At 43.9% G+C, this 23,443-nt stretch overlaps 1 protein-coding gene across 1 annotated transcript in view; it reads left to right on the plus strand.

The window, feature by feature from the left end:
* ELP1 (elongator acetyltransferase complex subunit 1) overlaps window positions 1-23,443 on the plus strand; it is an 886,544-nt gene that overhangs the window by 360,419 nt on the left and 502,682 nt on the right. The window contains exon 23 of the mRNA XM_069235684.1: window positions 5,692-5,826. Coding sequence (XP_069091785.1) covers window positions 5,692-5,826 — 135 coding nt within the window. The remainder of the gene's footprint in view (window positions 1-5,691; window positions 5,827-23,443) is intronic.

Raw genomic sequence — 23,443 nt, forward strand, 5'->3', positions numbered from 1 at the left:
GGTCATAAAACAAGCTAGGAAACCTACCACTAGACACTGCTACGCAAACAAGTGGAAAAGATTCGTGTATTACTGCCACAATAATCAAATTCAGCCATTACACGCATCTCCAAAGGATATAGTAGGATATTTACTACATTTGCAAAAATCAAATCTAGCTTTCTCTTCCATAAAAATACATCTCACCGCAATATCAGCTTACCTACAAATTACTCATTCAACTTCACTATTTAGAATACCAGTCATTAAAGCGTTTATGGAAGGCTTAAAGAGAATCATACCACCTGTTCCTTCATGGAACCTCAACATTGTCTTAACAAGACTCATGGGTCCACCTTTCGAGCCCATGCATTCTTGTGAAATGCAATACTTAACGTGGAAAGTTGCATTTTTGATTGCCATCACATCTCTAAGAAGAGTGAGCGAGATTCAAGCATTTACCATACAAGAACCGTTTATTCAGATACATAAAAATAAAGTCGTTCTAAGAACAAATCCTAAATTTTTACCAAAAGTTATCTCACCGTTCCACTTAAATCAAACAGTGGAATTACCAGTGTTCTTCCCACAACCAGATTCTGTAGCTGAAAGAGCACTACATACATTAGACATCAAAAGAGCACTAATGTACTACATTGACAGAACAAAACTAATTAGAAAAACAAAACAACTATTTATTGCCTTTCAAAAACCTCATACAGGAAATCCAATTTCAAAACAAGGCATTGCTAGGTGGATAGTTAAGTGTATTCAAACCTGCTATCTTAAAGCAAAGAGAGAGCTGCCTATTACACCAAAGGCACACTCAACCAGAAAGAAAGGGGCTACCATGGCCTTTCTAGGAAATATTCCAATGAACGAAATATGTAAGGCAGCAACATGGTCTACGCCTCATACATTTACCAAGCACTACTGTGTAGATGTGTTAACTGCACAACAAGCCACAGTAGGTCAGGCTGTACTAAGAACATTATTTCAAACTACTTCAACTCCTACAGGCTGAACCACCGCTTTTGGGGAGATAACTGCTTACTAGTCGGTGCACAGCATGTGTATCTGCAGCTACACATGCCATCGAACGGAAAATGTCACTTACCCAGTGTACATCTGTTCGTGGCATGAGTCGCTGCAGATTCTCATGCGCCCACCCGCCTCCCCGGGAGCCTGTAACCGTTTAGAAGTAGATCTTCAACATTTGTACATTTGTAAATATATTACTTTAACCTTTATTATGTACATACGTATTCATTCCATTGCATGGGCACTATTACTACACAACTCCTACCTCACCCTCTGCGGGGAAAACAATCTAAGATGGAGTCGACGCCCATGCGCAATGGAATCGAAGTGGGAGGAGTCCCTTGGTCTCGTGACTCGAAAAGACTTCTTCGAAGAAAAACAACTTGTAACACTCCGAGCCCAACACCAGACGGCGGACTGTGCACAGCATGTGAATCTGCAGCGACTCATGCCACGAACAGATGTACACTGGGTAAGTGACATTTTCCATATATATATATATATATATATATATCTCAAAACATATTCTTGTAGTCACAAGAAAGGTCAGGACACTTCCAGTCAAATGTACAAATGTTTTACTATCACACAGATTCTTCCTCCCAACGAGCTTCAGCCGTAGCCTTGTTCACAGATGGGGGAAGTGAGCACATTGCCATTCAAATACCAAAATCTAACAAAACTGACAAATAAGACAAATTACTCTACAAAAGCAGCGGCCATATTGGACTAGTATATAGTATATAATCTACCTTTAACTTAATCTACATCATATATAGACCCATCAGATCTATTAAATCATTTGTTTGTATACTCAATGCTTATGTTCAAACATGATTCTATGTCATTAATAAACAGAGTCAATATCATCCATAATCCTACTATACCTATTAATCTGCATGTATAACATACTTAATTACTACTGAGATAGGTATATATTATTTCATATATATTATTTCAGGTCACTCTCAACATAGCATTACCTTACTCTGACATCTTATTGTTAACATATACCATAAATATACTCAAGCCCATCTCCACTGCATTACAGTCTATAGTTCTATGTGCCCATTAGAACCCCACAATGCATAATCAAAAACCCTGTGCAAAAATCACAATAATAATTATATCATTAAATACACAATCATATTATCAAAGACACTCAAAATAATTCCCAGAAATTTCCATCCAAGTCATAAGATGTCAGAGAAAGGTAATGCTATGTTGAGAGTGACCTGAAATAATATATATATGAAATAATATATACCTTAAGCTTTGGTCATTTCAGCTGCTGTTTTGAAAGTTTTGGGGTGCGTCACGGGGGGGCTGAAAAAAAGGGGGGTCCTAAACCACTTTTTCCTCATTCTCCGTCAATAGGATTTTTCAAATTTAATAAGACTGCTACAGCCCAAACCACTGAACAGAATTACAACAAATTTGGCCGAATGCTAGTTATTGGTCCAGAAAGTGTGCTTTTTGTGATTTGGTGTAAATCCTTTCAGTAGTTTTGGAGATATTAGAGTTTTAAAAATATAGATTTCTAGGGATGTGGATCCTCCACGGATCCAGCTGTCCCCATGCTGATAACAGATTGGCTGCCAGCACTTCAAAAAGGAGGTTTTGGCAGCCATCTTAGGACTTTGCTTCAAAAAAGCGGAAAAAAAACAGACAAGGTGCCAGGGTAGGGACATCCTGAGCCCCTAGTCTTCCCCCAAGGCTAAACAGTATTGTTTTTTGTAAAATGTTAGGCAAATCCACGAATCCAGGTCTGCTGATTTTCCTGACATTTTTTCAAAAAAGGCGGTCTTCCGCCCTTTTTTAAAAAATTTGCCTTTGGGTGTGCTAAGTCCTACGGGCATTGGAGGCTTTAAAAAGGAGGGGGGCACATGAGGCCCCCTTCCTAGGGCTTCTTTTAGCCCTGGGTGCCGCTAACTCCCTGGGCCGATTACAGAAAAATGCGGGGGCATCACGGTCCATCCTAGGGACTGCCCCCCTTCAACACACACACACAGCCCGGTGACCCCCACCTCCCCGGGCTATAATAAAAGATTGAAGGGGGTCTTTTGCAGACCTGAGGCCCCAAGGACAACCACCTCCCTGCGGCAAATGCAGCGTTAGAGCCATACATGGCCCTGGGGACCGCCACACTAAAGGTTCGGCTCCAGCTATGTGGTGGGGCGACCACAATGGGACATAGCTGTTGGCTGTTGCTTGGTGGAAGCTGACAGCTCCCACCAAGCAAAAGCAAACATAACTCCGCTTTCTGCAAGCAGAAGATGCCGAACAGCTAACAGATGAAAACATTTCTCCCGCAAGCAGGGAGCTGCTATTTAAAGCAGCTACCTGCTTGTGGGAGCAGTGCCGGCTCCCGCAGGGTGTGAGGAACTGGGCTAGGACCGCGGGGCCTTCAGACTCCCAACCCCTACTCCCCCATGGTCCTGTCACTCTTTGTTCTCTTACATTCTTTAATGGGGTGGAAGAGAGAGAGATTGTTATTGCAAGGTTCTCCCCATAAATTGACTTTAAAAAGTCAGACTAGCAAGATGTTTGGTACGAATGTTACAGTTACGTTTGAATGCAGAGCAGATCAGTCACTTCTGGCCTAATGGTCAAGGTTTTGTGCTGTCACTTATTAGGCTGAAGGTTAAAATCCTAGTATCGCCTGGCAGTGTGTTAGTTTATATACTAGTGTTTTGACTGTTAAACCTTCCTAGTGATGGAACATTCACATTTCTTTCCAATTTCATGCGTGGCTTGACTGTCATAGGTATGTCTGGAAACATCACAGTAAGGAGTCACCTATGGCCTAAAGGTTGAGGTCACAGATCCTCACACTGAAATTTGGGGGTTCTACTCAAAAGTTTAAGGTTTATACTGAAAGGTGATCTCGCTTGTTTTAAATGACAGATACCCTTTTGTCCTGAAATATCTCATTCAACATTTATCATTCTTTAAGTCTAAAAAAATCCCGTAATAGAATGAAAGAGAGAGGAAAGGTTTGTAATTGTAATGGGTTCTCCATACAATGGCTTCAAAGTGTCACAACAGCAAGATGTTTGATAGGAACATTATTGTTATGTTGTAATACACAGCACAACAGAGTCCTTTCTGGCCTATTGTTAAAGCTCTTGACTGTCACTCAGTAGGTTGAAAGGTCAAATCCTGCTATCTCATGAAGTGTGTCAGTTTAGTAGATTTTTTTAATACTAAGCATTCCTAGTGATAAAACTCTTTGATTTGAATGTAATAGTTATGTCTTTACACTGCATGGTAGGGTATCACCTGTGGCCTAGTGGTTTTGGTGTCTGACCTTCACACTGAAGGTTGAGGGTTCCATTGTAGGTGTGCCACTTGTAATTTCCCTGTTTAATTTATTTTCAACTTCAAATACTTAAGTATTTAAGGTACATACAGAAAAGGTGATCACACATTTTTTACTTGACAATTACATTTTTCTTTTCAGTTTGTCCTGAAATATATCATTCTAACTATACCATTTATTTAAGTTTAGAAAAACTCTGTGGGTGGTTATAGGGAGTTGGCCACAAAGCATGGCCACAGGCTAGGCCTTGCAGCCAACCCCTGCCACGCACGGCTGAAGGCTGTGGGCAGTATGGGGTTGGGTGGTTATAGGATTAGCTGCAGGGCCTGGCTGCAGGCCAGGCCCTTTGGCCAACCCTGGCTGCGCACAGCAGAAGGCCATGTGCGGTAGAGGGGTGGGTGTTTATTTTTCTGAGTGGCAGTGCACATCGGTTGTTGGATTAACGTATAGTAAATAAAATTACTATAAATTTTTTTTAAAATAGAAATTCACTGAAAAAACAAAGGTTACAGGAACGTTATAGATCGGAAATAGAATTTTAAAAACCTTAGAAATTCACTTAAAAAACAAAGCTTACAGGGATGTGATAGTTATGTTCTGAGTTTACTTGGGAAATTCAGCAGTTATAGTTAGAGTTATTTCAAGTAACTATAACTCGTGCCCTAAAGTAATTATCGTACCCTTGCCAAGCACTGCTAATTACCCTACAAGTTACAGCACTCATGACATCTTTGATAAAATCATTGATAATGTAACTTTGACATCTGTAGTGAAATTATTGATCAGATAACTGTAAATGGCAGGGGCGCGAGTTATAGCTACCTTAGGGCGCGAAGTATAGTTACTAAAATACCTCTAACTAATACTGCTGAATTTCTCTGGTTTTGTGCTAGTAAATTCAGAACATAACTATAACGTCCCTGTAAACTTTTTTTAAGTGAATATATATATATATATATTTATATATATATATATATATATATATATATATATTTATATATATATGCATTCTGCTACCTTTTAGCCATAATTGCCAACATGTGTGAGTGCTGCTGTTTTATTAATGTTGTATTGTGTCAGCTACATATATGCCCCTATTGAGTTGTACCTTATTGATATTGCTTTGGGTGGTTGCCATTAGCCAGTCTAACATGCATTGATTGTCTGTGTTACGCACTATCACGTATGATGTGCAGCTTTATAAAGCACAACATCCCCAGTCGATTAAGATGAATGCTCATCATAATTTCATGCAGTTTAACTGTCTGAGTCATTTTATGAGTCTTTGAAATGAAGTTTATGTCTACTGAACAATAAACGAGTGTGCCAATAATTGCCTGTTTTCACAGAGAAGATGATGTCAGGAAGACAATGTACCCAACAGCAGTTTTTGACAAGGCATCACCAAACTCAAAGGATGTCAAAAAAGTGGATCTCATTTGTGATGCTTTGAGAGCTGCCATGGAGACTATCAACCCTCATAAGTATGTGAAATGAAATAATCCTGATTGATCTTGCCTTCTAAATGTATTGTGTTGATGGGATTATTGTGTGTGTAAATTGTATGCTAATGTGTTATTAAATTATACTGCATTTTAAGAACCACATACCTTATTTAATACATATTTCTGAAGGCGTTCTGTAAATGTGGCACATATTTGTTCCAAAGAGCACAATCTGCTTTTACCTTTGGGAGAATATTTTTATGTATACACATATGTACATGTGTATACACATATGTACATCACATTACTACAGTATACACACCGCAATATAGCTGTGCATGTCCGACACATATCAAAATCAGCCAGCTACTGACCGGTTAAAGAAAATAATCATGTTCTCCCTCCATATAGCATCTGCACAGCCATGTAAACCCTCATTAAGGGTTCTCTTCAAAGTGAGCCTCAGGCACATGCTGCTGCCGTGCAGCGCCAGATGCACCTCAGGCGCACTGTTGCCATCCACAATGTTGTCAATGGAAACGGTGTGCAACGATCCTGCAGGCATGGTGGGCACAGCCACACTGGCTAGGGCCCTGTTTGGGGCCCCTTCCCTGCCTTTACGCCTATCTTTTTATGGCACAGTCCCCTCCATGAAAAGCTCAGCAGATAGGCATGTCGTGATCAGCACGGCTGTGCCGGCATTGGCCCCACCACAACTGATCACAGCTTTCCCTACTGCTGCCCCTGGAGGATCCAAGATCCTGGAGGTTGCAACAGTCTTGTGGTGGTCTGACTGTCTTCTTAGTAATCTTGTGGTGTGACGACCACTGAGGAGGAAGCGGTTGGACCGCCACTGCAGTTACGGCAGTCCTAGGACTCGTAATCAGGCCCTTAGTCAAATGGAAACCTGAAGTTCACTGTAAGAATTTATAATGCAGCTTCCAATCATGCCCAGCATTGCCAGTCAGGCAGATTTTTTTGTGTTTGGCTGAGAAGCATTTTGTAACACAACCGTTTTTAGACAAATTATTTTAGTCAAAAAATACATTTTAAGTGTTTCTCAATCACTCAATGTCTTCTAATGACGTTTGGTAGAAATACCATATTTTAGATCTCATGCTAGAGACTGCTTTTGCTATCTTGCAAGCCATAGGTTCCCCAAAAAAAAATCCCCAAATCTTTATATATATATATATATATATATATATATATATATATATATATATATATATATATATATATATATATACACACACACACACACACACACACACACACACACACACACACACACACACACACACACACACACACACACATACATAACCACTTATTCACTTTTCTGCCAGCTTTCACTCAACCCTACATATAGGACCGTTGCACCGGCCGTAACAGAATGGTTGCAAAATAGTCTCTGCCAAATTCCATTGAGAAGCTATGTCCTCACTGTGGACTAAACGAATGAAAATGTTAGTCGAAATTTGTGTACAAAATTTTTGCAACTACAAAATTATTTTGCCAAATGGCCTATCTACTAATAGGTAGGATCATAAAATAATATTTTGGGGCATGGGGAGGTGGATCGCAGACAAAACAGCCTAATGAATATTCATTAGTAGGTCACAAATTGCGACTTCCTCCGATTGACTGCAAAGACAAGGATGGTGGTGTGCAAGAGGTAGCAGACCATCACACCTGCCTTTGCATTTCAAAACTGATTTCTTTTTTTTTCTTTTCAAAAGCAGCTTGTTTTCCATAAAGGACTCCTTTAAGCTATGACTTTAGGTCTAAGTGGACCCGTTCCCTTTTGTATGTAAATTACCACCCAAACTTGGGAGTCAGTAATTTAATAATGATTTGCAACCAGAATTACAGTCACAAATCTTTGATACATAAGATGCTGATTGAGAAAACACAGCCCTTCTATATACTGAATCGGTAACCTCTCCTTAACCTCATTGGTGCGTGCTTTGGCCACTTTCCGACGCTCGCACACTGTCCCTGGTGCAGGTCACGACCAGTGTCCTGATGTCAGGGAGGGATTTAAAAAATCCTCCGGTGTGTCGCACCAGAGGATTTTTTAAATTTAAAACACCCAAGGGAGACACGGAAGAGCTTCCGTGTCTCCCCCCACCCGCCCCTCTGTGACATCCGCACGCCACATTGCGCGCTGATGTCACAATTTGTTTTTCCCACTGGAGCAGGAGGAAGCAGAGGTAAGGCAGCTTTCTGCTCCGATGGAGAAAACAAGCCCGAAAGGGCCTCTCCAGCCTTGAGGCTAAAGTAGATAATACTAATGCTGTCTTTTGTGATAGTGTGATTGAGCAGTTAGGCTTATCAGAGGGTAGTGCAAAGCATTTGTTGTACACACACAGACAATAGAAGAAGCACAAACTCAGTGACCTAACTCCAGACCAATGGTTTGTATGTAGCAACAATATGTTTTCTTAATTTATTTCTAGAACCACAAGTTGCAGGTAAGTAGATTAATAAATACGTATTTCACATATGAATCAAGATTACATTGTTTGAAATCGGTAAATTATACAGTTTAAGAATAAAATGGCAATAATCTGTTTTAAAAGTTGACAGTGCAATTTTCAGGAACAGTTTCTGGGAGGAAGAAAAGTTAGTACGATTTACAGGTAAGTATTTGACTTAAAGTTCCGGTCCCCAGGTGTTAGGAAGTCCACAGATTGGGGTTCAAACTAACCCCAAACACCCACCACAAGCAACACAGAGCCGGCTGGATGCAGAGAACAAAGTTGAGGCAAATTTAACATGGGCTCCCATGGAGACTGGGTGTACTTGGTTTCATATCTGCTGGCAGGTAAGTACTCTCGTCTTCGGAGGGCAGACCTGGGGGATTGGAGGAGTACTAGGGGGACCACAAATAGGCACCAAACACACACCCTCAGCGGCACGGGGGCGGTCGCGTGCAGGGTGCAAACAAAGCATCGGGCTCCCAGTGATTCCCTAAGAGAGGACCCCGGGGTCACTTTGATGCTGCAGGCTGGGTCCAGGGGATCGATCTGGGAGAACCTCAGGCTGGACAAATAGGAGGGCTGCCTGCTGAACGTTGCTGCACCGGTGGTCGAGTTCTCCAAGGCCTGGGGGCTGCGGGTGTAGTGTGTCTTTAGGTGTCGGATATCTTTGTCCGGGGCTTTTGCAGTCGGGGGCTCTTCTGGATTCACACTGCAGATGTTGTTGTGGGGGGCAGGAGAGGTCAGCCCAGGGTGGGCACTTGCTTGGAATCACCTGGAAGTCCTCTCTAGCCAGTTGGGCTACCTGGACATGGGCTGTGGGCGTACGGTGCAGAGTGGTCTGGACTAACGGATCCGGGGAGGTTCTGGAGTCCTTAGATGTAGTTTCTTTTTGGATAGGGCTGCTGTCCTCAGGAGTTTTGGGTCCTTTGTGATGCAGGGCAGTCCTCTGGAGCTTGACAGAGGTCACTGGTCCCGCAGAATGCGTCGCTGTTCTTGTGCAGGTTCTCTGAAGCAGGAGAGAGGCCGGTAGGGCTGGGACCAAGTCAGTTTTTGCGTCTTCCTTCTTCCCTCGTGGGGTTTAAGCTTATCAGTCATTCTTCTTTCTTGTGAGGTCCCCAGGAATCTGATGATCTGATTTCAGGGTAGCCCTTAAATCCTGGATTTAGGGGTGTTACAGGGGTCAGAGGGCAGTGGCCAATGGCTACTGTCCCTGAGGGTGGCTACACCTTTCTTGTGTCCACTCCCTTTGAGGAGGGGGACACCATCCTAACCCTATTGGTCCCTGTCCTCCAAACCAAGATGGAGGATTCAGCAGGGAGGGGGTCACCTCAGCTCTGGACACCCTAGGGGTGGTCCTAGCTGGGGTGGTCACGCCCTCCTGCTTTCCCTAATTTTCTGCCAAAAGTGGGGCTTTGTCCGGGGGGGGGGGAGGACAACTCTACTAGCTGGGGTGCCCTGGGGCACTGTAACAAGAGGCATCAGCCTTTGGGGCTCACTGTCAAGTGTTACAGTCCTTGCAGGGGGGAGGTGTGAAGCACCTACACCCGGGACAAGCTTTGTTTCTGGCCAGAGAGAGCACAAAGGCTTTCACCCCATGTGGTCAGAAACTCGTCTGGAAGTGGCAGGCTAGCATAGACGGGTCAGTCCTGCACTAGCAGTTTGGCTAACATACAGGGGGCATCTCTAAGATGCCCTCTCGGTGCATTTTTCAGTAAATCCCACACTGGCATCAGTTTGGGTTTGTTGTGCTGAGAAGCTTGATACCAAATTTCCCAGTATTCTGTGAAGCCATTATGGAGCTGTAGAGTTCGTAATGTCACCCTCCCAGACCATATACTCAATATGGCTACACTGCACTTACAATGCCCAAGAATGGACTTAGACACTCTAGGGACATATTGCTCATGCAGCTATGCCCTCACCTGTGGTATAGTGCACCCAGCCTTAGGGCTGTAAGGCCTGATAGAGGCGTGACTTACCTACCCCATAGGCAATGGGTTGTGGGCACTCCCTCCGGGTGCCATGTCGACTTTGCCTTTTTCTACCCACCAACACACACAAGCTGCAAAGGCCGTCTGCATGTGCAGGGTGGCATAATACATGCTGCAGCCCTTGGGGCCCTTCCCTGGCCACAGGTTGCTTGGTACCATGGGTACCTTTTACAATGGACTTAACTGTGGGCCATAGGTGTGCCAGTTGTGCAAACAAAGGTACACTGGTGCTGGGGCCTGGTTAATAGGACCCCAGCACACTCTCAATCAAAGTTGGCATCAGTATTAGGCAAAAGGTATGTGGGGGGGTAACCATGCCAACAAGGGAACTTTCCTGCAAAATATATATATATATATATATATATATATATATATATATATATATATCACTTTTGTCAATGCATGTATGATTTCCCTGGGGGCTGTGATCGCTCACCCAGGAAACCACATATAACAGTGATCTCCTTACCTTTATTTATATATATATTTAAAAAAAATGTTGCCACCAGTTGTCTTACAGCGCGCTTCTTCAAAGCAAAGCACATACTCCAACCAATGAGTTTCAACCGTAGCTTTTAGGCAGCAATAAAAATGTCAAGCTAACTCTTGTGATTATGTTTCTGCTAGGGAAGGATCGGACATTTGTCTAGTAGCAGTTTTGATGTCATAAAGTAGCGCAGAAGGCTTATATGCCTCCTGCAAAGAGCAAATCTGTATTTTATGTGAATAGCTGAGTGGATTATTAAGGCCAGCCATTACCTGCGCTATAATGTAAATTAAATGTATGTGCAAGGGGGGCTATGGATAGATGAAGGGCACTTTTGCTGGGTGGTAGTGAGGGAATCCAAGGAGGTGGTCATGGGAGTGGGAGCGCCTATAATGATTGTCGGACTGAGTGCCACATACACTAAAGACTGTGATGACGGGTATGTGACAAGGTGAATTAGTAGTGTCTTTTTTGCTTTTTTGTGTGTCTTGAGAGAACGTGCTGATTGAGGGAAGAAGCCAAGCCAAGGTAAGGTGATTGACCTTTACTGTTGCACGCATCACACACACACCAGCAATTTTGTGACGGTGGCTAGTGTTTTAGAGGGACAGTTTAGCCAGTAGCAGAGATGGCGTCTCATTGGATGACTGCTGCGCAAACCTTAACTTGGGTTATGGAGGCATCTCTGTCGTAGGATCAAAGACTGAGACAGCAGATACTGAGACAGCTTCTGAGGGAAAGGACAAAGGAGCAGACTCTGGGAGTGATTTTTCAGTCATCAGAGTCCCATTCAACAACTTCTCTTCCAGTCAGTCTCATCGCAAGCTCAGTCTGTTCAGTGGGACAATAGCGGGTTATCCCAACCCAGAGAGCAGGTGCATGCAGCGGCAAGCAGAAAGAGAGTGCTCTCTTGGGAGCTCACCAATTTAGTTCAGCCCCAAATTCCACCGACCAAATTGTATTGTGGAGACATCAAAATTATCCATCACAAAACAATCTGGTTTTATAAGGCAAGCACCTACGTTTTGGTCCTAGGCTCGGGGCCATACAGGGAAACCTACCAAACCCAGACATTTCTGGAAACTAGACACCCGAGGGAGTCCACAGAGATAGCGCTTGTGTAGATTCCCCAAAGTTTTCTTACCCAGAATACCCTGGAAAGGTGAAATGTTGAATATAAACTCTATTATTTATTTTATCTATTATTGCCACACACACTACAGGAGTATGCTAGGATCCACAAAATTCCTACCACCCAGCGTTTCCCCTCCAATCCTGATAAAAATTCTACCCCACTTGAGTGCCTGTACCTAGTGCCTGCGTCAGAAATGGATCACCCCAGGGGGGTCAACAGTTGCCCTCATGTAAGGACTAACATTGACAGTTGTGTGATCCATTCCTGTCACGGGCACTAGGCCTACCTATGCAAGTCAGGTACCATTTTTACGGGAGACTTGGTGGAATGCTGGGTGGAAGGAAGTTTGTGGTGCCCTCAGATTCCTGAACTTTCCATTGCCAAAATGTGCAGTAAACCTGTTTTTTAGCTAAATTGTGAGGTTTGCAAAGGATTCTGGGTGACAGAACCTGGTGAGAGACCCACAAGTCGCCCCATTCTGGATTCCCCTAGGTGTCTACTTTCCATAAATCTATAGGTTTGGTAGGTTTCCCTCGGTGCTGGCTGAGCTAGAGGCCAAAATCCACAGCTAAGCACTTTGCAAAAAATGCATCCGTTTTCATTAGAAAAATGCTGTGTCCACGTTGTGTTTTAGGACATTTCCTGTCACAGGCACTAGGCCTACCCACACAAGTGAGGTACCATTTTTATCCACAGACTTGGGGGAATGCTGGTTGTAAGGAAGTTTGTGGCTCCCCTCAGATTCCAGAACTTTGCAGCACCGAAATATGACGAAAATGTGTTTTTTTTAGCCCGATTTTGAGGTTTTTAAAGGATTCTGCGTGATGGAACCCAGTGAGAGCCCCCACAAGTCACCCCAGTATGGATTCTCGTAGGTGTCTACTTTCCATAAATGTATAGGTTTGGAAGGTTTCCCTAGGTGCCGGCTGAGCTACATCCCAAAATCCACAGCTAGGCACTTAGCAAAAAACACTTAATTTTTCAATGGAAAAATGCGATGGGTCCATGTTGCGTTTTGGGGTGTTTCCTGTCACGAGCACTTGGCCTATCCACACAAGTGAGGTACCATTTTTATCCACAGACTTGGGGGAACACAGAATAGAAGGACAAGTGTTATTGCCAGTTGTCTTTTTCTACATTTTGCCTTCCAAATGTATGGCAGTGTGTAAGAAAGAAGTAATTTTGAGAAATGCCCTGTAATTCACATGCTAGTATGGGGGCCCCCCAATTCAGAGGCGTGCATGTACATGTCAAATATTGTCCCAGTGAATTGCTCAGATTTGTTATAAATGGAGAAACATTTCAGTTTGTTGTACTACCATTTGACCTTTCTTCAGACTCAGCGTATTCACTAAAATAATGGTAGTGAGGATGAACCCTCACAACAAAACAGTATCCATGAGCCTGAGAATCTGGTGACCTCCAAAAGGACCCTCTCTAATGGGCTTGATACCTAAGTACTGCCTACCTCTGCCAGATGTCCTAAGCAATAAAACTAAACAAGCATTTACAATGCAACGGGTCTCGCGTTTGCTCATGTTAGAGCTGATCGCGTTGTAAACTCCTAACCCGACTTTTCACCTATCGAGCAAAAGTGCATTTATGTACAAAACCCGAAAAAGTGAAATTAACTATGTAAAGCTCTCGACTTCTGCCAAGCGAGATCGCGCTCGTAAATTAGAGAAAAAGAAGTCCACGAGCCCGATGGAAAACAGCGAGCCTCGCATGTTTTCTGTACTTGCTCGCTGCGCTCGAGGAGGGCTAGCCACCGGAAAAGGTATGACGTATGCTCGCCTTTGACTAATGAAAGCAAGCAGATTTTATTAGGCAAGCCCACGAACCAATAAAAAACACTGACATGAGGTTGACAGGGCTCAGAGCCCTTTTCTAACTACAAAAGCGTCTCGCTGCGATATGCATGCGCGAGCGCATGAAACGCAGGCTCGACCCTAAAAAGGATAGTAGCTCTTACCACTCCAAATGACATATTGCAAATCAGTTTCCTCCTCACCATGACTGGCTTTTTTTGTGTGTTCATTTCGGTCTCCTTTTGGAACTTTAATGGCATGGATATGGTGTTTATAAATGTTTTGGCACACTTTAACAGAAAGATGGTATTATTATGTTCACAGTGCAAGGTTTTTGTAAACCCCCCTGATAGAAGAAATTGCCTGTGAACCCTAAGTAAAAATGTTTAGGGGATGGCGTGTAATTTGCAACTGTTTTATTAGGAAGTACCTTTCACATGGTTAAAACAAGTAGTTTAGTTAGTTTCCTTTTTCAGCTTTGCTTACGTACATCAACATTGTTCATGTATACTATAACATAGACATTGTCTCTTGAAAACGTCTTTGCTTGAACTGGTTACATAGCATTGAAACACTATCATCTTCTCCCTTTGCACAATCCAAGCTTCCCAACATGCTGAAGCAAATCTGCCTCACACCAGCTAGAACCTGCAGTTCAGAATTGATGTTTTGGACAGGGTGAGGTAAGGGACATTATTTCCCAATGAAGTCACAGCAGACAGCAAGGTCGGTTCTAGCTTCGGGCCACTTACATCTCCATTATTTCTCAGGTGATGCTTAGAACAAGGCCACTATAATGAAACAACTTTGGAAACCCTAATGGGCAAGAATTCTCATGCTCTCACCTTGCTCCACAAACTTGCTGGGGTAAGCGTACCCCCTGAACATGCACATAAGCAAACCATTCATGCCTCCTTGATCTGAGTTCACTTTACTGCAAGATAGTTTTCTTTTGCATGGGCAGCACATCTGGAGCCCAATGTATTGGTCTCCACATAAACCTTCTGGGACTGCTAACACTGTGGGTGACTCTCACTAAGGCTACTTTGGTAAGTAAGTTCAAGTGTTAATGGACAGTGCTACTACTATGTTTAATATCCTCAAGCGGATGTGGGACTCAGAACCCTTTGTGAGGAAGCAGTGGCTTGTGATTACTAGTCAAAAAGTTCTATCAGCCAGCCATCAAGCTTGGCTCGGAACAAGACAGTTAATGGACTGGGCAGGTAGAGTTCCACAAATTACAAATAGGAGCTTCTTTAGGAGGTAGCAGACGTGATCTTTCAGAAATGGGGCTAACTATACATTAATTGTATTACAACCTGTTCTATTCAGTAGTTTCAACAGTATTCCTCAATTGATTACCCCTGCAAATGACTCCCTAGGTGATGCTGTATACCTGAAACAATTGTTCAGGTTGCACTATGTGTTTACTCCCATCCTTTTTATCCAAATAGTAATTCAAAAGATCAGCCAGCACAAATAACGTTATCTTGATTCTCACAGACTGGATCAGGCTACTGTGGTACCCATGGATACCTTGGATACCAGACTTCAGTCATGACCCGTTCTTAACCTTACAGATGGAGGACAATCTTCTCTCCGAGCAAAGTCTTGGTCCTGCACACCGTAAATGTTGATCACTACAATTTGAATGGCTAATAGTAGCTCTGTATTTATTTCCTGAGGTTGTGATGGATGTTCTTCTAGTAACTAGAAGACGCTCAACTAAAGCAGCATTCTCCATTTGATTGATCATATTCACCAAATAATGTTGGGATAGATCCTTGGGCCTAAAACATGCTGGTATCATGAACGTGATGCAGTTCTCATTCTTGTTTCGTAATAAGCTCTTAGTATATGAATAGTAAATGGATATTTCCTACCATTTCAGATTGCCAGTATTCCCCACCATCAGAGTTCTCTTTTCAGATTTTTCCCATAGCAATGTAATTTCTGGGCATATTACAGAATACATTCTCCACTTTGGTCTTTTTGGACCTATCTTGGGGTATGAACCTGGTGCAAACGTTCCTCACACACCTGCCATTCGAGGGATCCATTTTTTTCCAAGTGTTTTTATTCAAATTTTCCATCAATACAACACATCTGAGGTTATCTTTCAGCCCTCTCAGCTTTTTTGCTTTTGTCAAATCAACCGTGCTGTTTAATCACTTATTTGACAGAGAAATCAACCTTGCTGTTTAAATCACTTATTTGAAAGAGAAATCTAGTTGCAGATTCCTTACCTTAGAATTTCCCCTAGGTGTCCCGAGATTTTTCTGGAGCAGTACCTCTGCGCGCCATTAGGTGGCATTTATAGGCTGTGCATCTGTCAGTGCAGCGTTTACACCAGATACGACATCGCTGGTCCTATATAGGCACCTCCCTGGTTAATTTTTTGACTGGCCTTTTTTTACTTTTTGTCATAGTATTTTCGAGTTGTACGACTCCTGGTGCATCGAGGATGTCATCTAGGAAGACCGGGTTCAAGCCCTTGGATCCTGTCATCAGACGATGTTGGTGATGGATCCGCACCTCATGTGCCTTTGGTGTTTGGAGCTCGACCACGACCTGAAGTCATGCTCTGAGTGTCAGGTCATTCATCCAAACGCTTCTGATGGAGCGGTCCCTGAAGTGAATGGCGGCCCGTCACTCAGCTGGGTAAGTCGAGGCCCCGGTCAAGAGAAAGGTTCCGGGAGCGGTCGCGGAGCTCCCCATCCTTGTCGTCCCACTTTAACAGGGCTCGAAAAATCATAAACATTTTACTAGACCTGCAGGTCGAGTAACTTAAATAATCTACTCAATCTAACTGTAATGTTCTTGACCTGTAAACGGGTCTCAAATTGTGTGATCCTAGGCAAATAGTTTACAGAGTCGCCTTCTTCTTGATTCTCACATATAATTGCACCTTCAAATATGTGAGCTCAGCATTTCTGCAGTACAAAAAAAACCTCTTTTGTTTGATTAAGCAGACTAAAGTTTGCTGCATGCAACAGTAGAATCCAATCCACATACCCATGAGGTCCAGCTCGCATAACTTAGGACTTCTTTTAGTTTCTAACAACATCAGGGCAGGAGTGTTTCTCAGTTTGTTTAAACACTCTAGTTTAATAAATATATTACTAAACCATGATGTGATAACATATTGTCATCTACACACAGTAACTTTCCAAAAAATGTCCAAAAACCTCTCCACTAACATGCAGCTTTACTGATAAAACGACATAGTGTAATAACAATCTGTGAAAATTGGGTTTCAGAAAACATATCCTTTGCACATCAACATGTAAAGTATTCTGAGTTGTTTTCATCCTATTAAAATATTTTTTCATCACACGGAAATATAAAAAAGGGCTTTCACAGCTAGTGAAATATATTTTGAAATGTTTGCACAGTTGACATAGTCATTTAAATGTTGTGTGTTAGGAAAAACCTGACACCCTAAATCCTTTTATTTTACACTCTAAGCAGCGGGTCACACAGTTCACCTTACAAAGTCCTGGAACTCCGCAGTCAGAAAGAAAATTAATTGTAAGAAAAACTGACTTTTGAACTCCGTCTATGAACACAGAGCAAATGTGACATAAGAACAAGATTTTAAGGCATCTTTTATTGCCCGTTCAATTTTCAAATGAACAGAACACCTGTTCAGTGTCAACTCGCTAGAAGGGACGAGTAAGTATTATAAAATAGCTTGACCTGATCGAATAAGACTCGCCAATGCGAGTGGTCGAGTGGATTTTTCGAGACCTAACCAAGTACTCAGAATGATCAGGTAAGTTGAGGCATAAGAAGAAGTTGAAGAAATGTTTCATAGAATTTGAAAGCCCTGGGTTTTGGTAAGGAATGGACAAGATGAATAAAGGTGTGTGTCAAGACTTGGCAGTCAAAGACTTTACACAGGAAATGTGCGCTCTTTACCTAGAAGAAAGGGAGTCGTTTCAGCCCTTTGATTTGTTGGACCCTTTGTGATCCTCCATTCCCTCTTCCTCCAAACACTTCTTAACTTTCTTGTTTAACTGTCATCTCAGTATTAGTCCTCCCGAGTTCATAGACTGGGATTTGGTTCAGAGAAGGAATCTCAGGAGTGAGTATCCATTAGAAGCACAAGTAATTTACTTTAGGAAACATTGTTCCTGATGGATACATTCAGGCCGGATCTCTTGGGCTGCTGGAACTCTGGGGAATCAGGCAATCCTTAGGATAGTTCTTGTAATAAGTATTCTAATAGAGACTTCTTACTGCAGATTCCTCATCTTAGAGTATTCCCAGACGTCAGACTGGATCTGGAAGTTTTTTTGAGCAGCACAACTACATGCCAGTAGGTAGCGCCGATGGGTCTGCTTCGCTCCCGATGTGACATATGCAAGCCCATATAGGCACCACCCATGTGTGCTAACATCAGTCCATTTCGTCTGTGCTAACAGATGCAGATCCTGAGCTCTCTTGGTCTTTAAAGCAAGCTTTTTGAAGTTTTTTTTCTCCAAAATTGTCTTCAGGCAATGTGCAAAGGAAATTTCCCCTAATGTGTCCACAGGGTTTGAGCTTTGTGGAAATATTCACAAGCAGGCATCTGTGATCGATCCCCACTTGGTACGTCTCTGATGTCAGGAATCGAGCCACAACCCCAAGACTTGCAGCAACTGTGCTTCCATACACCCGAAGGCCATCTGGGAGTGGGAGGCAACACTATTGGTCGCTTGGCACCTGAAGGTCTGGCACTGCTCCTAGTATCGCAGAAAATTCAAATCTTATTCCTGGAACCATTCCTGTGACATTTCGTCCTCCTAGTCAAAGCCATCTGGTTAATCTTAAAAGAAGAAGAAATCAAAGAACAGCTCATCTTCACTGTCCTCCTCCAAGTCCCTGGAAAGGTTGCAGAGATGTCATTGTGCCAGTCATTCCGATGATCTGGCACTGAACCCAACCCTATGCTAGTCCAAATTCCCTGGGCCTTCTCCTGCCAAGATCCAGGAGTTTTATGATGCAGTGAGTCTCCTCTTTGACTCCAGGCTTCCAGGCTTCCTCAGACACACCTCTGGGCCCCAACGAACTAAGAGGTGCCGCCCTTTGGTATCAGCCAGTACTTATCTTCTTTTGAAGTTTTCTGGCATTGAAACAGTATATAAAAAGTAATTGTATTTTTCTAAAAATTGGCCTCGAGTTTCTTCTTGAGTGTGTGTGTCTCATTTATTAACTCTATGTTCAACAAGTGTTTAGCACTACCCTTTGATAAGCCTAAACTGCTCGCCCACACTACTACAGAAGTGAACATTTAAGAATATTATTTTAATCCCTGTAAACCGTTAAGGGTCTCCTGGACTATCTGCATAACCAGCTTCCTTCAATCCTTTCTTTAAAAAAATATATTATTAATGACATTGCAGTACATACAATTCCATATCAAAAGCATGCTTGCAACCATAAATGTTTTATAGTATAGCAGATTGAGAGTCCAGTATCATTCAAGACAAGGAGTCAGTGCAAACCATATCCATAAACCAGGATGATATTGAGATACCATCCCTATCCTCTCCCCGAGATGTGCTCAATGCCCAGGAGATATATTGACAGTTGAGCAAGTCAGTATAACATAAAACAGAAACCTTGTTTGTAAATATTCCACATAATAACATCACCGCTGCCTCACTCTACCCGTGTATGATATTAGCAGAGACCAGTGACCATCTAGATCATGACAGGGAACATATAGCCTAACAGGTATGTATACTGCCACAGAATCGTTCCACCTTACCGAACTACTACATCTAAAGGAAGGAAATAAGTAGGGATGAGCAACATATGCTATACCTATGACACAGGCTGTCCAGTTCAGGACGACCCCATGGTAACCTGCATAAAAAACCTCCCTACCTCCCCCCAGTTTGCATTCTATGGGGGTCTAGTGTCTGGAGGGTCCAGCAAATCTGCACCCATGGCAGCCCACACAAGACATCCAACATCTTGTTGTCCCATCTGCGTTGTTGCATGCAACACTCCTTTGCCACCGCCAAGTCAGCGATATCTTTCACCCATCCATTAACCGCAGGGGGAGATGGAGCCAACCAACTTATTACAATTAGTTGTTTTGCCAGGACTAGACCCAAAATGAAAAACTTCCTGCTCAGTATTTTCTGGCCGGGTAGGCATAATTTAGGAGCCCAAGATAACGTCCACCGGTAGGTAAATTTAGGCGATCTACTACTTTCTGCCAATATGAATCTAAGGATACGCAGCTCCAAATCATGCGGAGGAAATCTACCCCTTTCGCGAAACATCTAGCAGAAAAGCAACTTTAGTATATCAACTTGAGTATATCATTCTCAGCGTGACTAGAGTCAGATTCACCTGGTGCACAGTATTGAATTGAACCATTTTAAACCTGGCGTTTACGGAAGACATCCGGACAGCAGAATGGACACTGTCCCATTCCTTATCCGTAAGCTGTTTGTCCAATACATAATGCCACCTCTCCTCTATCCGTTCTGGGTGAAGTGGTCTATGTTCTCAAAACATACAATATAAAAAGAATACCGGACATCTGCCACCAGACAGATGGTAACATGGTAGCCAGAGTGATCGACCGTCGGGGCCTCAGGGACTGACGACCAGATACACCAAGCCATAGACGCCAGCTTAGCAAACTGTAAAAAGTGTCCTGCTCTGAATTGGAATGTCTACCGCGTCTGGTAAGGTAATAAACCTATTGTTGGGGTACAGATCCCAAAGTGTACAGCAGCTCCCAGCGTGCCATTTATCCATGGACATAATTTTTGTTATCTGTAAGAAGGCTTTTAGACACCACACAGGTAAGTCTAAGGCATATGGTGCTCTACGGAGCACCCTGCTGACAGCCCATTCCCAAGCCCTGCACACCTGCGTGATCATGAAAGGTGTATCAGCTGGCAAACTCTCCCCCAGCATGAGTAATTCCGAAAGGGGTATGACCCCATCTACTCGACTGAGCAAGCGGTTTCCCCCACTTGTCCTCGTCATCGAACCAGTGCACAGGGTGCTGCAACTGGACCGGGGGTAATATAACTCTAAGTTTGGCAGTTCTAACCCACTGCAGATCTAGGGTCTCTGCAAGATAGCCAGGCTTACTTGCTTCCTACACGACGCCCACAGCAATTCAACTATGAGCCTGCCAAGCTCCTGGAAATATAATTTGGGAATATCAGCACGCCCTGAAAGACGTAGAGACACTGCAGGAGAGTTACCATTTTGACTAGTGCAACTTTGCCAATTAAGGACAACAGGAGGTGGTTCCAAAATACTAACAGAGGAATTCAAGCCGTTTAAGACCCATCCCATATTAATGAAGAGAAAGCCCTCTGGACTCCCATCTAATCGGATGCCTAGATAACGGGTCCCGTAGTTTCCCATGGAATGAACAGCATCAGGAGAGCTTGGGAGCTATTCTCGCCCAATATTCCTAAAGGAATGATTTACATTTTGCTTTATTAACATACAAACCAGAGATCTCCCTGTAACAGGAGTGCGTTAGGGGGTTACGGTCCCTCCAAATATCCCAGAGTCCGAAACCGTGCATCACTGCCATGAGTGCTCCAGTCCTCCCCAGTTTGGTATTCACTCTAGGGGGATCACGGTCCAGTTCCCCTCTGAGTACACAGTTGAGGTCTCCTGCTAGGATTACTTCAGTGGCAAGATGACCCTGAGCTGCCCAAGTAGTGCACTGAAAAATTTGGGTCATCTAGGCTAAGGGCATAACTAATAACAATACTCATGGCTCTTGAGTCCAGAGTTACAGACACCACCACATATCGACCATCTGGGTCAATTAGCACCCCAGAGGCTGTAAAGGGGGCCCCCGGAGCCACCCAGACCAATACTCCTCTAGCATAAGTGAGTAAGAAGTCACGTAGATTTGGCCCCTCCATCACTTACGCAAATGATCCATACAATCACCCCAAGTACATGTCTCTTGCAATAGTGCTATAGATATCTTTGATCTCTTTAGGTAGGAAAGAATCCTGTTACATTTTGTAGTTTGCCCCAAACCTCGTACATTCCAAGTCACACAGTGCCAGTCAGAATCCATGTAATCATCCTAAAAAACAGATCCTCAGCATAACACCTACATGAGACTGAGCCCTCCCTGATAATGTCTCACCAATAATCAGTGTCACATTAAGCCGGGTAGAGTCAAGAGTCCCCCCTCAAACAGTGTCGCTCCAAACAAAGCCATCAGCATTTCCTCCCATCCCTGGGCAATGTGTTCAAACAACCAAAGTCCTGAAGGTCCAGGCAAAAACTCAGAACCCATCACTCCTCCCTCCTAAATAAGGCAGCTGCCTCAAGAGTAATAGGCCCTCATTATGACAATGGCGGTAAGAACCGCCTACCGCCACGGTGACGCCCACCTAAAGACTGTCACCGCGGCTACCATCCGTTCGCCGAATTATGACCACAGCCGGATTACCGCCACAAGAAGGGCCGAACTCCGGCTTTGGCCATACTGGCGGATGGTGGTAAGGTGGCACTGCTACCACGAGCAGCGCCACGCCAGTAGAGCGCCGGCAGCTGTATTATGAAAAATAATACGGCCTGGCATTGTTCTGCTGGCGGGCGCTGCTGCCAGTAGCAGCACCCCATCCCGTCCCCTGCCGGAAGACCCCCTGGAGACAGGTAAGTCGGGTTTCCGACTGGGGAAGGGGGTGGGGGGTGTTGTGTGTGTGTGTGAGAGACTTTGTTTGAATGTATGTGTGAGTGTGTGCGTGAATGCGAGTGTGTGTTTAGTGTTGTTTGCGTGCATGTATGATGGTGTGTGAGTGCATTCATGAATGTGTGGGAGTGCCTGTATGAATGGAAATGTGAACGCGTGTCTGCGTGTACGTTTGGATATGTGTGCGTGAATGAATGAATGCAAGCGTGTATGTCTGTGTGGATGAGTGTGTGTCTGCGTATGTGTGTATGAGGGGAGGTTGGAAGGGAGGAGGAGCATGGATGAAGGGGTGTGTGGGGGTGTCTGGGGAGTGTTGGGGGGTGAAGGGGCCTCCTTTTAGTGACAGGGAAGGAATTCCCTGTCACTTATAGGGCCTACTGCCATGGTTTTGTAACGCCACGGAAACCATGGTGGTAGGCAGGGTCATGATACCGCTGGGGGCACAATAGCGGCCGCCGAGCTGGAGATTGTTATCTCCAGCCCAGTGGCTGCTACCCCCATGGCGGTTGGAGTGGTACATTGGCGGATTGGCTTCAGCCAACTCACCAATATCATAATGTGGCGGTACCGCCAGCCTGTTGGTTACTACCGGCACATTATCTCCGACCGCTGTGTCATAATGACCACCATAGTGTCTACTTGTTTGAGGGTACGACCTCGCAAATGTCAAGTGGAGTCTGCATAACCTCAGCCCTCTAAACACCTATGCAACCTCCAGGTGGCTGCCAGCCGCCGCTAATGACCCAAAGGAAACTTGTGAAGCTTAATATAGCAAGACATTCCTGGACCATGTCATCAAAACAGTGAAATCCCACCTACAATTGTTGAACTGGCAAGGATCCCAATACCCCACCTCCCCTCCCCATCTCTGATACAAAGGGCCTTAGACCACAAAGTACAGGATAAAGCCAAATAAAGGATATATGTCATAAGTCCTCCGATGAAGGCACCCTTTTTCATGCCAGGGACAATTCGGTGCACAAATGCAAGGAGGTAAGTAGTGCCTGCGCTGTCAGGGCCCCCATGTGGCGATGGTTAGTAATTCAGGCACTCCATGGGTGCT

The sequence above is a fragment of the Pleurodeles waltl genome, chromosome 1_2, assembly GCF_031143425.1.
Source record: "Pleurodeles waltl isolate 20211129_DDA chromosome 1_2, aPleWal1.hap1.20221129, whole genome shotgun sequence".
NCBI classification, from domain to species: Eukaryota; Metazoa; Chordata; class Amphibia; order Caudata; family Salamandridae; genus Pleurodeles; species Pleurodeles waltl.